At 31.3% G+C, this 23751-nt stretch overlaps 1 protein-coding gene across 1 annotated transcript in view; it reads right to left on the reverse strand.

The window, feature by feature from the left end:
- The window catches only part of LOC144433049 (uncharacterized), a 139425-nt gene that overhangs the window by 10464 nt on the left and 105210 nt on the right, over positions 1-23751 (reverse strand). Inside the window, exons 6-7 of the mRNA XM_078121361.1 lie at positions 22854-22952; positions 14001-14099 (exon numbers count right to left, since the gene is read on the reverse strand). Of these exons, the coding sequence (XP_077977487.1) occupies positions 14001-14099; positions 22854-22952 (198 nt within the window). The remainder of the gene's footprint in view (positions 1-14000; positions 14100-22853; positions 22953-23751) is intronic.

Here is a 23751-nt window from a genome sequence, read left to right on the forward strand (position 1 = left end):
GGTTGTCATGTATCAATGGTGTCTGTAAACTAATTACTACATCTAGTATAATTGGAACTGAAAACTGTGTCATCAAGGTTGTCATATGTCAATGGTGTCTGTAAACTAATTACTACATCTAGTATAATTGGAACTGAAAACTGTGTCATCAAGGTTGTCATATGTCAATGGTGTCTGTAAACTAATTACTACATCTAGTATAATTGGAATTGAAAACTGTGTCATCAAGGTTGTCATATGTCAATGGTGTCTGTAAACTAATTACTACATCTAGTATAATTGGAGCTGAAAACTGTGTCATCAAGGTTGTCATATGTCAATGGTGTCTGTAAACTAATTACTACATCTAGTATAATTGGAATTGAAAACTGTGTCATCAAGGTTGTCATATGTCAATGGTGTCTGTAAACTAATTACTACATCTAGTATAATTGGAATTGAAAACTGTGTCATCAAGGTTGTCATATGTCAATGGTGTCTGTATACTAACTACTACATCTAGTATAATTGGAATTAAAAACTGTGTCATCAAGGTTGTCATATGTTAATGGTGTCTGTAAACTAATTACTACATCTAGTATAATTGGAACTGAAAACTGTGTCATCAAGGTTGTCATATGTCAATGGTGTCTGTAAACTAATTACTACATCTAGTATAATTGGAATTGAAAACTGTGTCATCAAGGTTGTCATATGTCAATGGTGTCTGTAAACTAATTACTATACATCTAGTATAATTGGAATTGAAAACTGTGTCATCAAGGTTGTCATATGTCAATGGTGTCTGTAAACTAATTACTACATCTAGTATAATTGGAATTGAAAACTGTGTCATCAAGGTTGTCATATGTCAATGGTGTCTGTAAACTAATTACTACATCTAGTATAATTGGAACTGAAAACTGTGTCATCAAGGTTGTCATATGTCAATGGTGTCTGTAAACTAATTACTACATCTAGTATAATTGGAACTGAAAACTGTGTTATCAAGGTTGTCATGTATCAATGGTGTCTGTAAACTAATTACTACATCTAGTATAATTGGAACTGAAAACTGTGTCATCAAGGTTGTCATATGTCAATGGTGTCTGTAAACTAATTACTACATCTAGTATAATTGGAACTGAAAACTGTGTTATCAAGGTTGTCATGTATCAATGGTGTCTGTAAACTAATTACTACATCTAGTATAATTGGAACTGAAAACTGTGTCATCAAGGTTGTCATATGTCAATGGTGTCTGTAAACTAATTACTACATCTAGTATAATTGGAACTGAAAACTGTGTCATCAAGGTTGTCATATGTCAATGGTGTCTGTAAACTAATTACTACATCTAGTATAATTGGAACTGAAAACTGTGTCATCAAGGTTGTCATATGTCAATGGTGTCTGTAAACTAATTACTACATCTAGTATAATTGGAATTGAAAACTGTGTCATCAAGGTTGTCATATGTCAATGGTGTCTGTAAACTAATTACTACATCTAGTATAATTGGAGCTGAAAACTGTGTCATCAAGGTTGTCATATGTCAATGGTGTCTGTAAACTAATTACTACATCTAGTATAATTGGAATTGAAAACTGTGTTATCAAGGTTGTCATATGTCAATGGTGTCTGTAAACTAATTACTACATCTAGTATAATTGGAATTGAAAACTGTGTCATCAAGGTTGTCATATGTCAATGGTGTCTGTAAACTAATTACTACACCTAGTATAATTGGAATTGAAAACTGTGTCATCAAGGTTGTCATATGTCAATGGTGTCTGTAAACTAATTACTACATCTAGTATAATTGGAATTGAAAACTGTGTCATCAAGGTTGTCATATGTCAATGGTGTCTGTAAACTAATTACTACATCTAGTATAATTGGAACTGATTTCTCACACTGTCATGTTTAGATAATCACACAAATTTCTAAGACAGTGTCTTGGAACTGATTTGTTACACTGTCTTATGTTGAAGACAATAACTTTACAAGATACTGTCTTGGAACTGATTTGTTACACTGTCTAATGTTGAAGACAATAACTTAATTACAAGATACTGTCTTGGAACTGATTTGTTACACTGTCTAATGTTGAAGACAATTACTTTACAAGATACTGTCTTGGAACTGATTTGTTACACTGTCTAATGTTGAAGACAATAACTTAATTACAAGATACTGTCTTGGAACTGATTTGTTACACTGTCTAATGTTGAAGACAATTACTTTACAAGATACTGTCTTGGGACTGATTTGTTACACTGTCTTATGTTGAAGACAATTACTTTACAAGATACTGTCTTGGAACTCAATTGTTACACTGTCTTATGTTGAAGACAATAACTTTACAAGACACTGTCTTGGAACTGATTTGTTACACTGTCTTATGTTGAAGACAACAACTTTACAAGACACTGTCTTGGAACTGATTTGTTACACTGTCTTATGTTGAAGACAATAACTTTACAAGACACTGTCTTGGAACTGATTTGTTACACTGTCTAATGTTGAATACAATAACTTTACAAGACACTGTCTTGGAACTGATTTGTTACACTGTCTTATGTTGAAGACAACAACTTTACGAGATACTGTCTTGGAACTGATTTGTTACACTGTCTTATGTTGAAGACAATAACTTTACAAGACACTGTCTTGGAACTGATTTGTTACACTGTCTAATGTTGAATACAATAACTTTACAAGACACTGTCTTGGAACTGATTTGTTACACTGTCTTATGTTGAAGACAATAACTTTACAAGATACTGTCTTGGAACTGATTTGTTACACTGTCTAATGTTGAAGACAATTACTTTACAAGATACTGTCTTGGAACTGATTTGTTACACTGTCTAATGTTGAAGACAATTACTTTACAAGATACTGTCTTGGGACTGATTTGTTACACTGTCTAATGTTGAAGACAATAACTTTACAAGATGCTGTCTTGGAACTGATTTGTTACACTGTCTAATGTTGAAGACAATTACTTTAGAAGATACTGTCTTGGAACTGATTTGTTACACTGTCTAATGTTGAAGACAATAACTTTACAAGATACTGTCTTGGAACTGATTTGTTACACTGTCTAATGTTGAAGACAATAACTTTACAAGATGCTGTCTTGGAACTGATTTGTTACACTGTCTAATGTTGAAGACAATAACTTTACGAGATACTGTCTTGGAACTGATTTGTTACACTGTCTAATGTTGAAGACAATAACTTTACGAGATACTGTCTTGGAACTGATTTGTTACACTGTCTAATGTTGAAGACAATTACTTTACAAGATACTGTCTTGGAACTGATTTGTTACACTGTCTTATGTTGAAGACTATAACTTTACAAGACACTGTCTTGGAACTGATTTGTTACACTGTCTAATGTTGAAGACAATAACTTTACAAGATACTGTCTTGGAACTGATTTGTTACACTGTCTAATGTTGAAGACAATAACTTTACAAGATACTGTCTTGGAACTGATTTGTTACACTGTCTAATGTTGAAGACAATAACTTTACGAGATACTGTCTTGGAACTGATTTGTTACACTGTCTAATGTTGAAGACAATAACTTTACGAGATACTGTCTTGGAACTGATTTGTTACACTGTCTAATGTTGAAGACAATAACTTTACAAGATACTGTCTTGGAACTGATTTGTTACACTGTCTAATGTTGAAGACAATTACTTAAATTACAAGATACTGTCTTGGAACTGATTTGTTACACTGTCTTATGTTGAAGACAATAACTTTACAAGATACTGTCTTGGAACTGATTTGTTACACTGTCTAATGTTGAAGACAATAACTTTACAAGATACTGTCTTGGAACTGATTTGTTACACTGTCTTATGTTGAAGACAATAACTTCACAAGATACTGTCTTGGAACTGATTTGTTACACTGTCTAATGTTGAAGACAATAACTTTACAAGATACTGTCTTGGAACTGATTTGTTACACTGTCTAATGTTGAAGACAATAACTTTACAAGATACTGTCTTGGAACTGATTTGTTACACTGTCTTATGTTGAAGACAATAACTTTACAAGATACTGTCTTGGAACTGATTTGTTACACTGTCTAATGTTGAAGACAATAACTTTACAAGACACTGTCTTGGAACTGATTTGTTACACTGTCTTATGTTGAAGACAATAACTTTACAAGATACTGTCTTGGAACTGATTTGTTACACTGTCTAATGTTGAAGACAATAACTTTACAAGATACTGTCTTGGAACTCAATTGTTACACTGTCTAATGTTGAAGACAATAACTTTACAAGATGCTGTCTCGGAACTGATTTGTTACACTGTCTAATGTTGAAGACAATAACTTTACAAGATACTGTCTTGGAACTGATTTGTTACACTGTCTAATGTTGAAGACAATAACTTCACAAGACACTGTCTTGGAACTGATTTGTTACACTGTCTAATGTTGAAGACAACAACTTTACAAGATACTGTCTTGGAACTGATTTGTTACACTGTCTTATGTTGAAGACAACAACTTTACAAGATACTGTCTTGGAACTGATTTGTTACACTGTCTAATGTTGAAGACAACAACTTTACAAGATACTGTCTTGGAACTGATTTGTTACATTTCTAATATAAATATAATGATAATTATTCTATCAAGATATTTCTAGTGACTGTTGACCTAAAAGTAGACACTGAGGGTCATTAACAAGCTTGCATCTAAGAGTACATACATGTATGTGTACAGTACTTCAATCTGTAACATACATTTACTCTCTGTGATACAACAAATTCCAATGTTTTATTTTGACTCATGAGGTGAAGCTAAGATTTTGTAATCTGCACAGCCCACCCTGCCACTTATAGTGAGGTTTTTAAAATAACATTTTTAATACTTTTAAAGAACAATATTGACTATTTGGTCATAGTCTCGGGAATGACACTATCTTTTCTGTAATGCTAGCCTAGGAATGAATGTCTTTGAAATATCACTTTGATCACCATGCCCAATTTAAATGATTCACTTCACTAATTTCAGCTCTGATTACATCTTAGTCCAGTCCACCATATTAATCATTTTCCTGAGACAATGTGATATTTGTGGAGTTTGTACACAGAATTGTAGAACTAACTATTGCGCTTTGATTTATTTGGACATAAAAAGGATTATGAGCATACCACATTGCCTATTTTTTTCACACTGGTGCTTACTTTGAAAGAAAGGATGATCATTAACAATGATTATGAATACAGCCATTAACCAGTAATTGGAGATCATGACTGTCACAATCATTTTATTTTTGTTAGATTTCAGAAATGAATTTGTGCATGTTAGTAGTATTCCTGTCTACATATGGACATATGCATGTTAGTAGTATTCCTGTCTACATATGGACAGACACTTGTATATAGAAGGACAATCAATATCCATTCATATAAACCCTATCTACATCTACACTGTATCCATTACGGCTAAAATGATGTAGGTTTGGTGTTTCACAGACACTTGTATATAGAAGGACAATCAATATCCATTCATATAAACCCTATCTACATCTACACTGTATCCATTACGGCTAAAATGATGTAGGTTTGGTGTTTCACAGACACTTGTATATAGAAGGACAATCAATATCCATTCATATAAACCCTATCTACATGTACACTGTATCCATTACGGCTAAAATGATGTAGGTTGGGTGTTTCACAGACACTTGTATATAGAAGGACAATCAATATCCATTCATATAAACCCTATCTACATGTACACTGTATCCATGATTTCATGATGGAAGTTATTCAAATAGGGGCTGAGAACATGCCAATTGTCTAGAGAAGCTGGGAAAGGGCTTGTTACCAGGAATCCAAAGAAATAGAAGATAGGAGGAAAAGGACAAGCAGAGAAATATGAAGATTTTTTTTTTTACTTTTTCATTTTAAATCGGCCAAGCGACCCATAGTTGGCATGAAAAAATAACGTGAAACATATAATGAAAAAAAACAGAGGCATCCTAACAAATGTTAATGCAATAAATAGACATGGCAGCTTAATGAATGGCTCATGGAATTTTAAAGAGGCCTTTACTACTACTCTCATGAGATAATGTTAATCACTTTAATTAATTCATTGTTTTAGTGTGATTATGTTGTTTGTCCCATTCTTGAATCATGTCACAGATTTTCAATGAAACAGCAATAGAAACATCACATTTTCATCATACTGACAAAATAGGGAACAGCTGAACAACTGAGATGAATTACAAATGTACACTCCTGATCTGATCACTGTGTCATCTTGTTACCTATGGAGGTAATGATAACACCATCCTGTGCTATTTACCCTGACAGTGTCTGAAGTACATGATTGTATATATCTGATGAAAGTGTATGAAGTACATGATTGTATATATCAAATGAAAGTGTATGAAGTACATGATTGTATATATCTGATGAAAGTGTATGAAGTACATGATTGTATATATCTGATGAAAGTGTATGAAGTCCATGATTGTATATATCTGATGAAAGTGTATGAAGTATATGATTGTATATATCTGATGAAAGTGTATGAAGTACATGATTGTATATATCAAATGAAAGTGTATGAAGTACATGATTGTATATATCTGATGGAAGTGTATGAAGTACATGATTGTATATATCTGATGAAAGTGTCTGAAGTACATGATTGTATATATCTGATGAAAGTGTATGAAGTACATGATTGTATATATCTGATGAAAGTGTATGAAGTACATGATTGTATATATCAAATGAAAGTGTATGAAGTACATGATTGTATATATCTGATGAAAGTGTCTGAAGTACATGATTGTATATATCTGATGAAAGTGTATGAAGTACATGATTGTATATATCTGATGAAAGTGTCTGAAGTACATGATTGTATATATCTGATGAAAGTGTATGAAGTACATGATTGTATATATCAAATGAAAGTGTATGAAGTACATGATTGTATATATCTGATGAAAGTGTCTGAAGTACATGATTGTATATATCTGATGAAAGTGTCTGAAGTACATGATTGTATATATCTGATGAAAGTGTATGAAGTACATGATTGTATATATCTGATGAAAGTGTCTGAAGTATATGATTGTATATATCTGATGAAAGTGTCTGAAGTACATGATTGTATATATCTGATGGAAGTGTATGAAGTACATGATTGTATATATCTGATGAAAGTGTCTGAAGTACATGATTGCATGTATATATATGATGAAAGTGTATGAAGTACATGATTGTATATATCTGATGAAAGTGTATAAAGTATATGATTGTATATATCTGATGGAAGTGTCTGAAGTACATGATTGTATATATCTGATGAAAGTGTATGAAGTACATGATTGTATATATCTGATGAAAGTGTATAAAGTACATGATTGTATATATCTGATGAAAGTGTCTGAAGTACATGATTGTATATATCTGATGAAAGTGTATGAAGTACATGATTGTATATATCTGATGAAAGTGTCTGAAGTACATGATTGTATATATCTGATGAAAGTGTATGAAGTACATGATTGTATATATCTGATGAAAGTGTATGAAGTACATGATTGTATATATCTGATGAAAGTGTATGAAGTATATGATTGTATATATCTGATGAAAGTGTATGAAGTATATGATTGTATATATCTGATGGAAGTGTATGAAGTACATGATTGTATATATCTGATGAAAGTGTATGAAGTACATGATTGTATATATCTGATGAAAGTGTATAAAGTACATGATTGTATATATCTGATGAAAGTGTATGAAGTACATGATTGTATATATCTGATGAAAGTGTATAAAGTATATGATTGTATATATCTGATGGAAGTGTCTGAAGTACATGATTGTATATATCTGATGAAAGTGTATGAAGTACATGATTGTATATATCTGATGGAAGTGTCTGAAGTACATGATTGTATATATCTGATGAAAGTGTATAAAGTACATGATTGTACATATCTGATGAAAGTGTATAAAGTACATGATTGTATATATCTGATGAAAGTCTGAAGTACATGATTGTATATATCTGATGAAAGTGTATAAAGTACATGATTGTATATATCTGATGAAAGTGTCTGAAGTACATGATTGTATATATCTGATGAAAGTCTGAAGTACATGATTGTATATATCTGATGAAAGTGTATGAAGTACATGATTGTATATATCTGATGAAAGTGTATGAAGTACATGATTGTATATATCTGATGAAAGTGTCTGAAGTACATGATTGTATATATCTGATGAAAGTGTCTGAAGTACATGATTGTATATATCTGATGAAAGTGTCTGAAGTACATGATTGTATATATCTGATGAAAGTGTCTGAAGTACATGATTGCATGTATATATATGATGAAAGTGTATGAAGTACATGATTGTATATATCTGATGAAAGTGTATAAAGTATATGATTGTATATATCTGATGGAAGTGTCTGAAGTACATGATTGTATATATCTGATGAAAGTGTATGAAGTACATGATTGTATATATCTGATGAAAGTGTCTGAAGTACATGATTGTATATATCTGATGAAAGTGTATAAAGTACATGATTGTATATATCTGATGAAAGTGTATAAAGTACATGATTGTATATATCTGATGAAAGTGTCTGAAGTACATGATTGTATATATCTGATGAAAGTGTATGAAGTACATGATTGTATATATCTGATGAAAGTGTCTGAAGTACATGATTGTATATATCTGATGAAAGTCTGAAGTACATGATTGTATATATCTGATGAAAGTGTATGAAGTACATGATTGTATATATCTGATGAAAGTGTATAAAGTACATGATTGTATATATCTGATGAAAGTGTATGAAGTATATGATTGTATATATCTGATAAAAGTGTATGAAGTACATGATTGTATATATCTGATGAAAGTGTATGAAGTACATGATTGTATATATCTGATGAAAGTGTCTGAAGTACATGATTGTATATATCTGATGAAGGTGTCTGAAGTACATGATTGTATATATCTGATGAAAGTGTCTGAAGTACATGATTGTATATATCTGATGAAAGTGTCTGAAGTACATGATTGTATATATCTGATGAAAGTGTATGAAGTACATGATTGTATATATCTGATGAAAGTGTCTGAAGTATATGATTGTATATATCTGATGAAAGTGTATGAAGTACATGATTGTATATATCTGATGAAAGTGTATAAAGTACATGATTGTATATATCTGATGAAAGTGTATGAAGTATATGATTGTATATATCTGATAAAAGTGTATGAAGTACATGATTGTATATATCTGATGAAAGTGTATAAAGTATATGATTGTATATATCTGATGGAAGTGTCTGAAGTACATGATTGTATATATCTGATGAAAGTGTATGAAGTACATGATTGTATATATCTGATGAAAGTGTCTGAAGTACATGATTGTATATATCTGATGAAAGTGTATAAAGTACATGATTGTATATATCTGATGAAAGTGTATAAAGTACATGATTGTATATATCTGATGAAAGTGTCTGAAGTACATGATTGTATATATCTGATGAAAGTGTCAGAAGTACATGATTGTATATATCTGATGAAAGTGTATGAAGTACATGATTGTATATATCTGATGAAAGTGTCTGAAGTACATGATTGTATATATCTGATGAAAGTGTATGAAGTACATGATTGTATATATCTGATGAAAGTGTATGAAGTACATGATTGTATATATCTGATGAAAGTGTATGAAGTATATGATTGTATATATCTGATGAAAGTGTATGAAGTATATGATTGTATATATCTGATGGAAGTGTATGAAGTACATGATTGTATATATCTGATGAAAGTGTATGAAGTACATGATTGTATATATCTGATGAAAGTGTATAAAGTACATGATTGTATATATCTGATGAAAGTGTATGAAGTACATGATTGTATATATCTGATGAAAGTGTATAAAGTATATGATTGTATATATCTGATGGAAGTGTCTGAAGTACATGATTGTATATATCTGATGAAAGTGTATGAAGTACATGATTGTATATATCTGATGAAAGTGTCTGAAGTACATGATTGTATATATCTGATGAAAGTGTATAAAGTACATGATTGTATATATCTGATGAAAGTGTATAAAGTACATGATTGTATATATCTGATGAAAGTGTCTGAAGTACATGATTGTATATATCTGATGAAAGTCTGAAGTACATGATTGTATATATCTGATGAAAGTGTCTGAAGTACATGATTGTATATATCTGATGAAAGTGTATGAAGTACATGATTGTATATATCTGATGAAAGTGTCTGAAGTACATGATTGTATATATCTGATGAAAGTGTATGAAGTACATGATTGTATATATCTGATGAAAGTGTATGAAGTACATGATTGTATATATCTGATGAAAGTGTATGAAGTATATGATTGTATATATCTGATGAAAGTGTATGAAGTATATGATTGTATATATCTGATGAAAGTGTATGAAGTATATGATTGTATATATCTGATGGAAGTGTATGAAGTACATGATTGTATATATCTGATGAAAGTGTATGAAGTACATGATTGTATATATCTGATGAAAGTGTATAAAGTACATGATTGTATATATCTGATGAAAGTGTATGAAGTACATGATTGTATATATCTGATGAAAGTGTATAAAGTATATGATTGTATATATCTGATGGAAGTGTCTGAAGTACATGATTGTATATATCTGATGAAAGTGTATGAAGTACATGATTGTATATATCTGATGAAAGTGTCTGAAGTACATGATTGTATATATCTGATGAAAGTGTATAAAGTACATGATTGTATATATCTGATGAAAGTGTATAAAGTACATGATTGTATATATCTGATGAAAGTGTCTGAAGTACATGATTGTATATATCTGATGAAAGTGTCTGAAGTACATGATTGTATATATCTGATGAAAGTGTATGAAGTACATGATTGTATATATCTGATGAAAGTGTCTGAAGTACATGATTGTATATATCTGATGAAAGTGTATGAAGTACATGATTGTATATATCTGATGAAAGTGTATGAAGTACATGATTGTATATATCTGATGAAAGTGTATGAAGTATATGATTGTATATATCTGATGAAAGTGTATGAAGTATATGATTGTATATATCTGATGGAAGTGTATGAAGTACATGATTGTATATATCTGATGAAAGTGTATGAAGTACATGATTGTATATATCTGATGAAAGTGTATGAAGTACATGATTGTATATATCTGATGAAAGTGTCTGAAGTATATGATTGTATATATCTGATGAAAGTGTCTGAAGTACATGATTGTATATATCTGATGGAAGTGTATGAAGTACATGATTGTATATATCTGATGAAAGTGTCTGAAGTACATGATTGCATGTATATATATGATGAAAGTGTATGAAGTACATGATTGTATATATCTGATGAAAGTGTATAAAGTATATGATTGTATATATCTGATGGAAGTGTCTGAAGTACATGATTGTATATATCTGATGAAAGTGTATGAAGTACATGATTGTATATATCTGATGAAAGTGTCTGAAGTACATGATTGTATATATCTGATGAAAGTGTATAAAGTACATGATTGTATATATCTGATGAAAGTGTCTAAAGTACATGATTGTATATATCTGATGAAAGTGTCTGAAGTACATGATTGTATATATCTGATGAAAGTGTCTGAAGTACATGATTGTATATATCTGATGAAAGTGTATGAAGTACATGATTGTATATATCTGATGAAAGTGTCTGAAGTACATGATTGTATATATCTGATGAAAGTGTATGAAGTACATGATTGTATATATCTGATGAAAGTGTATGAAGTACATGATTGTATATATCTGATGAAAGTGTATGAAGTATATGATTGTATATATCTGATGAAAGTGTATGAAGTATATGATTGTATATATCTGATGGAAGTGTATGAAGTACATGATTGTATATATCTGATGAAAGTGTATGAAGTACATGATTGTATATATCTGATGAAAGTGTATAAAGTACATGATTGTATATATCTGATGAAAGTGTATGAAGTACATGATTGTATATATCTGATGAAAGTGTATAAAGTATATGATTGTATATATCTGATGGAAGTGTCTGAAGTACATGATTGTATATATCTGATGAAAGTGTATGAAGTACATGATTGTATATATCTGATGAAAGTGTCTGAAGTACATGATTGTATATATCTGATGAAAGTGTATAAAGTACATGATTGTATATATCTGATGAAAGTGTATAAAGTACATGATTGTATATATCTGATGAAAGTGTCTGAAGTACATGATTGTATATATCTGATGAAAGTCTGAAGTACATGATTGTATATATCTGATGAAAGTGTCTGAAGTACATGATTGTATATATCTGATGAAAGTGTATGAAGTACATGATTGTATATATCTGATGAAAGTGTCTGAAGTACATGATTGTATATATCTGATGAAAGTGTATGAAGTACATGATTGTATATATCTGATGAAAGTGTATGAAGTACATGATTGTATATATCTGATGAAAGTGTATGAAGTATATGATTGTATATATCTGATGAAAGTGTATGAAGTATATGATTGTATATATCTGATGAAAGTGTATGAAGTATATGATTGTATATATCTGATGGAAGTGTATGAAGTACATGATTGTATATATCTGATGAAAGTGTATGAAGTACATGATTGTATATATCTGATGAAAGTGTATAAAGTACATGATTGTATATATCTGATGAAAGTGTATGAAGTACATGATTGTATATATCTGATGAAAGTGTATAAAGTATATGATTGTATATATCTGATGGAAGTGTCTGAAGTACATGATTGTATATATCTGATGAAAGTGTATGAAGTACATGATTGTATATATCTGATGAAAGTGTCTGAAGTACATGATTGTATATATCTGATGAAAGTGTATAAAGTACATGATTGTATATATCTGATGAAAGTGTATAAAGTACATGATTGTATATATCTGATGAAAGTGTCTGAAGTACATGATTGTATATATCTGATGAAAGTGTCTGAAGTACATGATTGTATATATCTGATGAAAGTGTATGAAGTACATGATTGTATATATCTGATGAAAGTGTCTGAAGTACATGATTGTATATATCTGATGAAAGTGTATGAAGTACATGATTGTATATATCTGATGAAAGTGTATGAAGTACATGATTGTATATATCTGATGAAAGTGTATGAAGTATATGATTGTATATATCTGATGAAAGTGTATGAAGTATATGATTGTATATATCTGATGGAAGTGTATGAAGTACATGATTGTATATATCTGATGAAAGTGTATGAAGTACATGATTGTATATATCTGATGAAAGTGTATGAAGTACATGATTGTATATATCTGATGAAAGTGTATGAAGTACATGATTGTATATATCTGATATCTAATTCAGATTTGTTAGATCAGTCACGTGTGACTATTTTATGAAAGATTAATTTGAATCAAGAAAAAATATTATCACATGACTGTCTACTCAATCTCAAGTCAAATGGTCTTACAAGTTACTCTGAATTTGCTAAATATGACATGTAACAATTTGAGTAATGAGAACAATTATTATTGCTACTGGGCCTATATCATTTAAAGTTTTAATATTTGGGATTTTATAGAATAAATAATTGACAGAATAATAGTCATAACAGTATGTCTAATGCATCTTACATGCAAACAATTTCAATAAATATTGATGGACAGTGCCATATTTGAAAATTTAAAAATGAGCAACTACTCAAGTTATCTTGACATGATAGAGTCATAAAAGAATGACTGATTTGATTACTTTTTGAAAAGTAAACATTTATAGACATTGTATGGTCAATATTAAATATATGACATCACTTTCAAGAGATATAAATAGATAATGATACTCTTACCATTCCAAGTGCATCTATGTCTACACCGTGTTGTAGCAGAACTTCAATCACATGACTGTGGCCCTTCCATGCAGATACGTGTAAGGCACCATTTCCACTCTGTAACCATGTAAAGAATTAAGATACAATCAATATGTAGATGGTGTTATTGATTTGAAACATCAGGATTAAATTTATTTATCAGTACTGTTGTTCTACTCAATTACACCTAGGTGCTGTTTTCTATGACAAAGATATCATTACTCTGAAAACACAAGCTTTCAACTGCCTTTTACATATTAGGGTTTTAAGTGTTAAGACATTAGATTGTTACAATCCACATAACTAAATGTACATTTCAACTGCCTTTTAAATGTTAGAGTTTTAAGTGTTAAGACATTAGATTGTTACAATCCACATAACTAAGTGTACATTTCAACTACCTTTTAAATGTTAGGGTTTTTAAGTGTTAAGACATTAGATTGTTACAATCCACATAACTAAATGTACATTTCAACTACCTTTTACATGTTAGAGTTTTAATTGTTAAGACATTAGATTGTTACAATCCACATAACTAAGTGTACAACATATCTTAAATAATTACTGATGGTATAAATATCATACCATCTTTCTAAATCTACCTACTCTTCTAAGTAATATTTAGTTTTGATGTTGCAAGATTTCACATTTTTTTTACTTCTTTCCATAAAAGTTATTTATACACATTACAGGAAAATTGAAGTTTCCAAAAAAAAACCCCACTTCTTAAGTATAATAAATGAAAGAAAAGAATGAAATGTTTTGAATTTTAAGATGCATTCTAATAGAATAAGTGATAATCAACATTTCAATTCAGTCTTTAAGTATTGAACAACCATGCATGGTTCACAACACAATGTTGAAATTTGTCAAATAAAGCTATAAGCACACCTTTCCAAGCAAGTAATTCTTCAATCTACAAATCATGAATGTGGAAGATATTATCTCAAAGCTGCAATATAAGGAAACCTTGCAGTTTGACATTACAGATGTTGCCTAGAAATCATGTACTTTTTTCAGTGATCTTAAAATTGTATCTGAACATGAACATGTTTAAGGCTATGCCTCCAACATATGCAAATAAGATGCATGATTACATGCACAGAAATCAGGTTATAAGTCATAGTCTAGTTCCTATATGACTTGTTATCATTACTAATAGATATATCACATAATAATAATAATAATCTTTATTGTCTACAGTGTATATATGGAAAATCGCTTTCAGTCACTCAGGTCAAAGATTGACATACAATAATCAAAGAACATAAATAACAACAAGACAGGCTAAAAATTACGGAGACAATGCTGATCAACAGCTAGTTAAAATGGGAATTGGATGATATAACAGCTATAAAGACGTGAAGTTAAAGTTCCCTGGAATTTAAAATTGAAATTGCTGATGGAATAAAAGAACGTTTATAAAAATTCCTGCGTGCTTTTGGTACGCGAAATCTGCGACCAGAGGGGAGTTTTTCAAAGTATTGATTAAGGGGATGTGTCTTGTCTTTAAGTATCCCACGTGTTATCCTCTTGGTGGAATTATGGTATAATTCTGATAATTGAATTTGCTGAGTTCCTATGAGTTTGGATGCTGTATTAATAACACGGCTGAGTTTATTTCTACTTGTCATGGTCAGATTTCCATACCATGTGGCAATATTAAAGCTCAGCACACTTTCTATTAAGCTTCTATAAACCCTTTCAAGTATACATTGGCTAACGTTGAAACTTTTCAGCTTCCACTCACGTATAGTAAAAGTCACCAAACAAAACGTTCTGGTATATTAAAACCACCTGATGGGACAAAGGTAAACAGCCCATATCAGTAGTTAAATCCATCACAAACTGACAGGCATGCAGTTGTACATTGGCTACTTCCATGGCTATTATTATTCAATTATTACAGAAGTTGCCACTATCACATAACATTTATTGCATTTCCAGTCTCTAACTAGATCACGTGGGATGCGATAACATCATGTTTATATCAATGCTGTCGGGGGCGTGTACAGATTTCTGTGCTAGAGTAACAACTTTTACTATACATGAGTGGAGATAATTGTAGTAATTATAACACATAGTATAGGAAATAGACTGTCTAATAAGTCATGATTCAGAAGAGATCTGAGCATGTCAAAATCTGAATATAAAAACCTTACAAGAATAAGTCATTGAGAATGACATAGTCCCCGCTATAATTGGGTTTTAAGGAATTATCACTACTCTGATCACGCAACAACATTTGTGAACCTAAAACAAACAGACTTAGATATGCTGTGTGTGCTTGTTGGACATGGAATATGCCTCCAACAATAAAGGATTGGTTGGGTATGGGGGATCATATCACGATGAAAATGGAGTCTGAGTTATGGCTTTGGACATGGAAAATTCACAAACAAAATGGCTGCAAGGCAGCCATATTGGATCGTATCACGACGAAAATGGATATGCACATGTATGTCATAGAACACTGTCCTAATACCAACTTTGAATGAGATCTGTTTAAGCATGTCTGAGTTATGGCTTTGGACATGGAAAATTCACAAACAAAATGGCTGGCAGGCAGCCATATTTGATCGTATCATGACGAAAATGGATATACACATGTATGTCATAGAACACTGTCCTAATACCAACTTTGAATGAGATCTGTTCAAGCATGTCTGAGTTATGGCTTTGGACATGAAAATTCACAAACAAAATGGCTACCAGGCAGCCATATTGGATCGTATCACAATGAAAATGGATATGCACATGTATGTCATAGAACACTGTCCTAATACCAACTTTGAATGAGATTTAGCTGTTTAAGCATGTCTGAGTTATGGCTTTGGACATGGAAAATTCACAAACAAAATGGCTACCAGGCAGCCATATTGGATTGTATCACGACGAAAATGGATATACACATGTATGTCATAGAACACTGTCCTAATACCAACTTTGAATGAGATCTGTTCAAGCATGTCTGAGTTATGGCTTTGGACATGAAAATTCACAAACAAAATGGCTGCTAGGCAGCCACATTGGATTGTATCATGACAACAATGAATATGCACATGTATGTCATAGAACACTGTCCTAATGCCAACTTTGAATGAGATCTGTTAAAGCATGTCTGAGTTATGGCTCTAGACATGGAAAATTCGCAAACAAAATGGTTGCTAGGCGGCCATATTGGATCGTATCATAAAACAAAATGACGTGCATATGTTTGCCATAGTATGTTGCCCCTGTACCAAGTTTGAAAAAAATCGGTCTAGGCATCTCCAAGAAACAGCTGCGGACGGACGCATGGACAGACGGAACCCAATCCAGGCAGCCATATTGGATCGTATCACAATGAAAATGGATATGCACATGTATGTCATAGAACACTGTCCTAATACCAACTTTGAATGAGATCTGTTTAAGCATGTCTGAGTTATGGCTTTCGACATGGAAAATTCACAAACAAAATGGCTGGCAGGCAGCCATATTGGATCATATCACGACGAAAATGAATATACACATGTATGTCATAGAACACTGTCCTAATACCAAATTTGAATGAGATCTGTTCAAGCATGTCTGAGTTATGGCTTTGCCATGGACATGAAAATTCACAAACAAAATGGCTGCTAGGCGGCCATATTGAATTGTATCATGACAACAATGAATATGCACATGTATGTCATAGAACACTGTCCTAATACCAACTTTGAATGAGATCTGTTAAAGCATGTCTGAGTTATGGCTCTAGACATGGAAAATTCGCAAACAAAATGGTTGCTAGGCGGCCATATTGGATCGTATCATAAAACAAAATGACGTGCATATGTTTGCCATAGTATGTTGCCCCTGTACCAAGTTTGAAAAAAATCGGTCTAGGCATCTCCAAGAAACAGCTGCGGACGGACGCATGGACAGACGGAACCCAATCCAGGCAGCCATATTGGATCGTATCACAATGAAAATGGATATGCACATGTATGTCATAGAACACTGTCCTAATACCAACTTTGAATGAGATCTGTTTAAGCATGTCTGAGTTATGGCTTTCGACATGGAAAATTCACAAACAAAATGGCTGGCAGGCAGCCATATTGGATCATATCACGACGAAAATGGATATACACATGTATGTCATAGAACACTGTCCTAATACCAAATTTGAATGAGATCTGTTCAAGCATGTCTGAGTTATGGCTTTGGACATGAAAATTCACAAACAAAATGGCTACCAGGCAGCCACATTGGATTGTATCACAATGAAAATGAATATGCACATGTATGTCATAGAACACTGTCCTAATGCCAACTTTGAATGAGATCTGTTCAAGCATGTCTGAGTTATGGCTTTGGACATGAAAATTCACAAACAAAATGGCTGCTAGGCGGCCATATTGAATTGTATCATGACAACAATGAATATGCACATGTATGTCATAGAACACTGTCCTAATACCAACTTTGAATGAGATCTGTTAAAGCATGTCTGAGTTATGGCTCTAGACAGGGAAAATTCGCAAACAAAATGGTTGCTAGGCGGCCATATTGGATCGTATCATAAAAAAAATTGACGTGCATATGTATGCCATAGTATGTTGCCCCTGTACCAAGTTTGAAAAAAATCAGACCAGGCATCTCCAAGAAACAGCTGCGGACGGACGGACGGACGGACGGACGGACGCACGGAACCCAATCCATAAGTCCCCGTTCCGGACTTTGTCCGCGGGGACTAAAAACCTTACAATAATAATCACTGCAGGTGTCATGCCGTGCTGAATCAAGTGACAATCATAATCCAACTATTTTCTTACATAACCATATGGTTACAATCATGATTTTGTATGTTTCTCATGGAATGTGTTAGTAAAGATTGAAATGACATCAATCGAATGAACACAACATCACCCAGAAACATATATTTTCTTCTGCATTCACTTAATGTTATTTTAGATTTATACTCACTTAATAGTTATAGTTGACAATTTTCTGTTACTTAAGCATGTAGTAAACACTTCTAAGAATATTTTGACTTGATTTGACAGAAGTGTTTTTGAAAATAATCATGGATTTAAATGCTTTATCTTATGAAAGTGAAACAGCTTTGCACTGAGGTATGAGAAATATGTATTTTATCATCATATTAAAATGAATAATCTTTACTCTTATCAAAACAAATTAAAATCAGCCAATGATACCTAATCATATGAGAAACCATCCTGTATTAAAACATGTCAGTATAATTGATCAATTGAATCTAAATTCTGGACCATAAAGTTCACAACAAATGTAAGAACAGTTAACATCAAAGGAGAAGAAGAGGGAAAATACATGTGCAGCACACTTTTGAACTTGATACTGCTATATCACTAAAATTACATCAGTGGTCACAAACAACATTTTGGGATAGCTGTCTGACACTATCTTTTACATTTAACAATACAGCTCACTCTGCACTTGTTTTAATTGTTAGAATCTGCACAAATGTAAAGTTAAAGTGTCTAACACAGTGGCTTTGCTATTGAAACATTCCAATTTTACCATGAAAGTGATCATAAAAATTAATATAGTAAAATATTCTGTTTACACTTTGGATTTAGAAACATAACACATTCAAATGTTTCAAACATTTTTTTTTCTCTTTAATCCAAAATATGATTAATGTATTCATGTTTGTTGTTGTTTTTGTTGTTGTTGTTTTTGACATATAATCTGCTTCTTATCTTTTCAATTTTACAGTAGTCTCAAAAGTGATATATTGTGCTTTGAAAACTTACATGTTGATGTAACATCTTTTCACACCTCCAATGTATTCACTAACTCAAGATATGTTAATGATAAAATTTGGATCACTCTCTCAGTTCTAGTAGATCAAGTTTAAAGGTCAAGTTTTTAAACCAAGATACTAACATGTACAGGAAGCCAACAGACTAACATTCTATTTCTTTGTTGAAAACATACTTTTTCCATAGATATGCCAGATATCTGTTTTCCACATCTTAATATTAATCATAATATGAAAGTGGCCTTTTATATAAAGCAAATACTAAAATCAAAGTGTAAAGGAAAGGCTGTACTGTATGCACTACATGTAGGTTTTAATACAGGTATACTTGGTAAAGACACAGTTTCAGTAGGATGTGTAGAAGACAGAGTAATGATAAAATGAATCTAAGTGTACAAATATCCAAGAGTACTAAAGACTAGTAGACATGTATACTACTTGATACAGAAGCTTTACAGTATAACTCAAATCTACATTACATAGCTTTAAGGTTTTAACATTATGGTAGAAATACTTTACTTTCACATCTTATCTTAACCAACTTTCTGTCATGGAAATTCAGTAAATGCTAATGTCATCATTACATACCAACTTTAATAACACTTAAAGAAATATATAACCTAGTCAACTGCACACAAATAAATAATTTATTCATCACTTTTAAGGTGTTCAATATCTGAAGTATGCAAGAAGACTTTCATTTTGAAATTTGACTATGTTTAAATAATCCTTAAATATTAAAGTATGAAAAGTGATTATACTTTATTTTACTTTCAGATCTCCAAGTCATATTTTTATGATTATACCTCAGCCAACATAATCATCTAACATGGGGTGCTGTCCTCATTGAAAAGTACACTGTAATCACTGTAACTGTTATCTGTTGTAGTGAACATTATGACATATTAGCAGCCTTTTATGTCCACAAATGTAAACAACGTGAACAACAATAATTTCAACATGAAGCCTTTTTCACTTCTCTCACTAAGTCTGTTATAAAGAGTTCTGTTACAGTGACAACATTGAAAAGAAATTGAACAAATTCAACTTGGGATTATAAACTGATTGTGAAAGGTGATGGGAGCCTGGGATTGAAGAATCAGTAAATAAGCATAATATAGATGGACAATAAGAGGTGTTTTAATTTCCATCATATTCACCAATGACATTGAGATGTAATATAATGGGACAATAAGAGGTGTTTTAATTTCTATCATATTCACCAATGACATTGAGATGTAATATAATGGGACAATAAGAGGTGTTTTAATTTCTATCATATTTATCAATGACATTGAGATGTAATATAGTGGGACAATAAGAGGTGTTTTAATTTCCATCATATTCATCAATGACATTGAGATGTAATATAGTGGGACAATAAGAGGTGTTTTAATTTCTATCATATTCATCAATGACATTGAGATGTAATATAGTGGGACAATAAGAGGTGTTTTAATTTCTATCATATTCATCATTGACATTGAGATGTAATATAGTGTGACAATAAGAGGTGTTTTAATTTCCATCATATTGATCAATGACATTGAGATGTAATATAGTGAGACAATAAGAGGTGTTTTAATTTCCATCATATTGATCAATGACATTGAGATGTAATATAGTGGGACAATAAGAGGTGTTTTAATTTCTATCATATTCATCAATGACATTGAGATTGAATATAGTGGGACAATACGAGGTGTTTTAATTTCCATCATATTCATCAATGACATTGAGATGTAATATAGTGGGACAATAAGAGGTGTTTTAATTTCCATCATATTCATCGATGACATTGAGATGTAATATAGTGGGACAATAAGAGGTACTTTAATTTCCATTATATTCATCAATGACATTGAGATGTAATATAGTGAGACAATAAGAGGTGTTTTAATTTCCATCATATTAATCAATGACATAGAGATGTAATATAGTGGGACAATAAGAGGTGTTTTAAATTCTATCATATTCATCAATGACATTGAGATGTAATATAGTGAGACAATAAGAGGTGTTTTAATTTCTATCATATTCATCAATGACATTGAGATGTAATATAGTGGGACAATAAGAGGTGTTTTAATTTTCATCATATTCATCAATGACATTGAGATGTAATATAGTGAGACAATAAGAGGTGTTTTAATTTCCATCATATTCATCAATGACATTGAGATGTAATATAGTGGGACAATAAGAGGTGTTTTAATTTCCATCATATTCATCAATGACATTGAGATGTAATATAGTGGGACAATAAGAGGTGTTTTAATTTCTATCATATTTATCAATGGCATTGAGATGTAATACAGTGGGACAATAAGAGGTGTTTTAATTTCTATCATATTCATCAATGGCATTGAGATGTAATATAGTGGGACAATAAGAGGTGTTTTAAATTCTATCATATTCATCAATGACATTGAGATGTAATATAGTGAGACAATAAGAGGTGTTTTAATTTCTATCATATTCATCAATGACATTGAGATGTAATATAGTGGGACAATAAGAGGTGTTTTAATTTTCATCATATTCATCAATGACATTGAGATGTAATATAGTGAGACAATAAGAGGTGTTTTAATTTCCATCATATTCATCAATGACATTGAGATGTAATATAGTGGGACAATAAGAGGTGTTTTAATTTCTATCATATTCATCAATGACATTGAGATGTAATATAGATGGACAATAAGAGGTGTTTTAATTTCTATCATATTCATCAATGACATTGAGATGTAATATAGTGGGACAATAAGAGGTGTTTTAATTTCTATCATATTTATCAATGGCATTGAGATGTAATATAGTGAGACAATAAGAGGTGTTTTAATGTCTATCATATTCATCAATGACATTGAGATGTTACAGTAATATAGTTGGACAATAAGAGGTGTTTTAATTTCCATCTTTCCTTTTCTTGAGAAACTATATCAATGATTCTGCTAGACTACCATTTTTCTCAACTATACTATGGTCCTAGCTAATCTTACAATCCATGGCTTTAATAATATGCTGACAATTGAGTATGAGAGTGATAGTACCTTCATTCTTGCATCTTTATCTGCTCCAGAGTCTACAAGATACTTAACAACATCAAGGTGACCCTGAGTAGCTCCCATAATCAAAGGGGTTGAACCATCCTGAAAGATGAAAAGAAATATCATATTTATTTAATATGAAATGTCAAAAATTACAATTTGTATGAAAGAAAAGTTCACATAATGAATATATCAATACTTTGGATAGTGTACAATAATTTTAATAATATAAAGTAGTAGCATTGCAACGCTGATAAAGATAGAAAATATTATTATGAGAGTGGTGTTATGATGGTCATGAAATTCTATATCAAAATAGCCCTCTCCCTTGAGATGCCAATATAGATGTTAGATACACTTATGGGGTGTGAGTTTTGTTTTACCAAACAGTAATGCTGTTTTTTACTAGATAATGTAAATAGGCTGGGAAGTTATGACATGTCAAAATGCAATAAAAACTCCAAAAGAAAATAGCTATATATACATTTGAGTTATCTACACTACTACTTTGAGTATGCAATACATGTTTCAGCATGATATGAGAAATGGAGAATTTTCATAGGGTATGATGGCATCCTACTTGCAGTGTCTTAAGTGACCAAAGCCTTCTAGTTCATTTACAACTATTGTGAATAATGATGACAATAATACAACATTTCTAGAACCAGTGTATTATTTAGTAAAATCAACAACATATCATCATGTACAACATATTCTAATTCAATATCAAATAATTCTGATTCCCTCTGACATGTTTACATAATAGATTATTTACACAGGACACTAGACATCAGTTACTGTTTTGTTAACATTCAGTAAATACTAATTTACAATCAGGTATCATAAGTCACAGATTTGTTTATGTATACATGGAATAACAGCCAACAATTCTTAAAACCCC

Source organism: Glandiceps talaboti, chromosome 3 (assembly GCF_964340395.1).
Source record: "Glandiceps talaboti chromosome 3, keGlaTala1.1, whole genome shotgun sequence".
In the NCBI taxonomy this organism is placed as follows: Eukaryota; Metazoa; Hemichordata; class Enteropneusta; family Spengelidae; genus Glandiceps; species Glandiceps talaboti.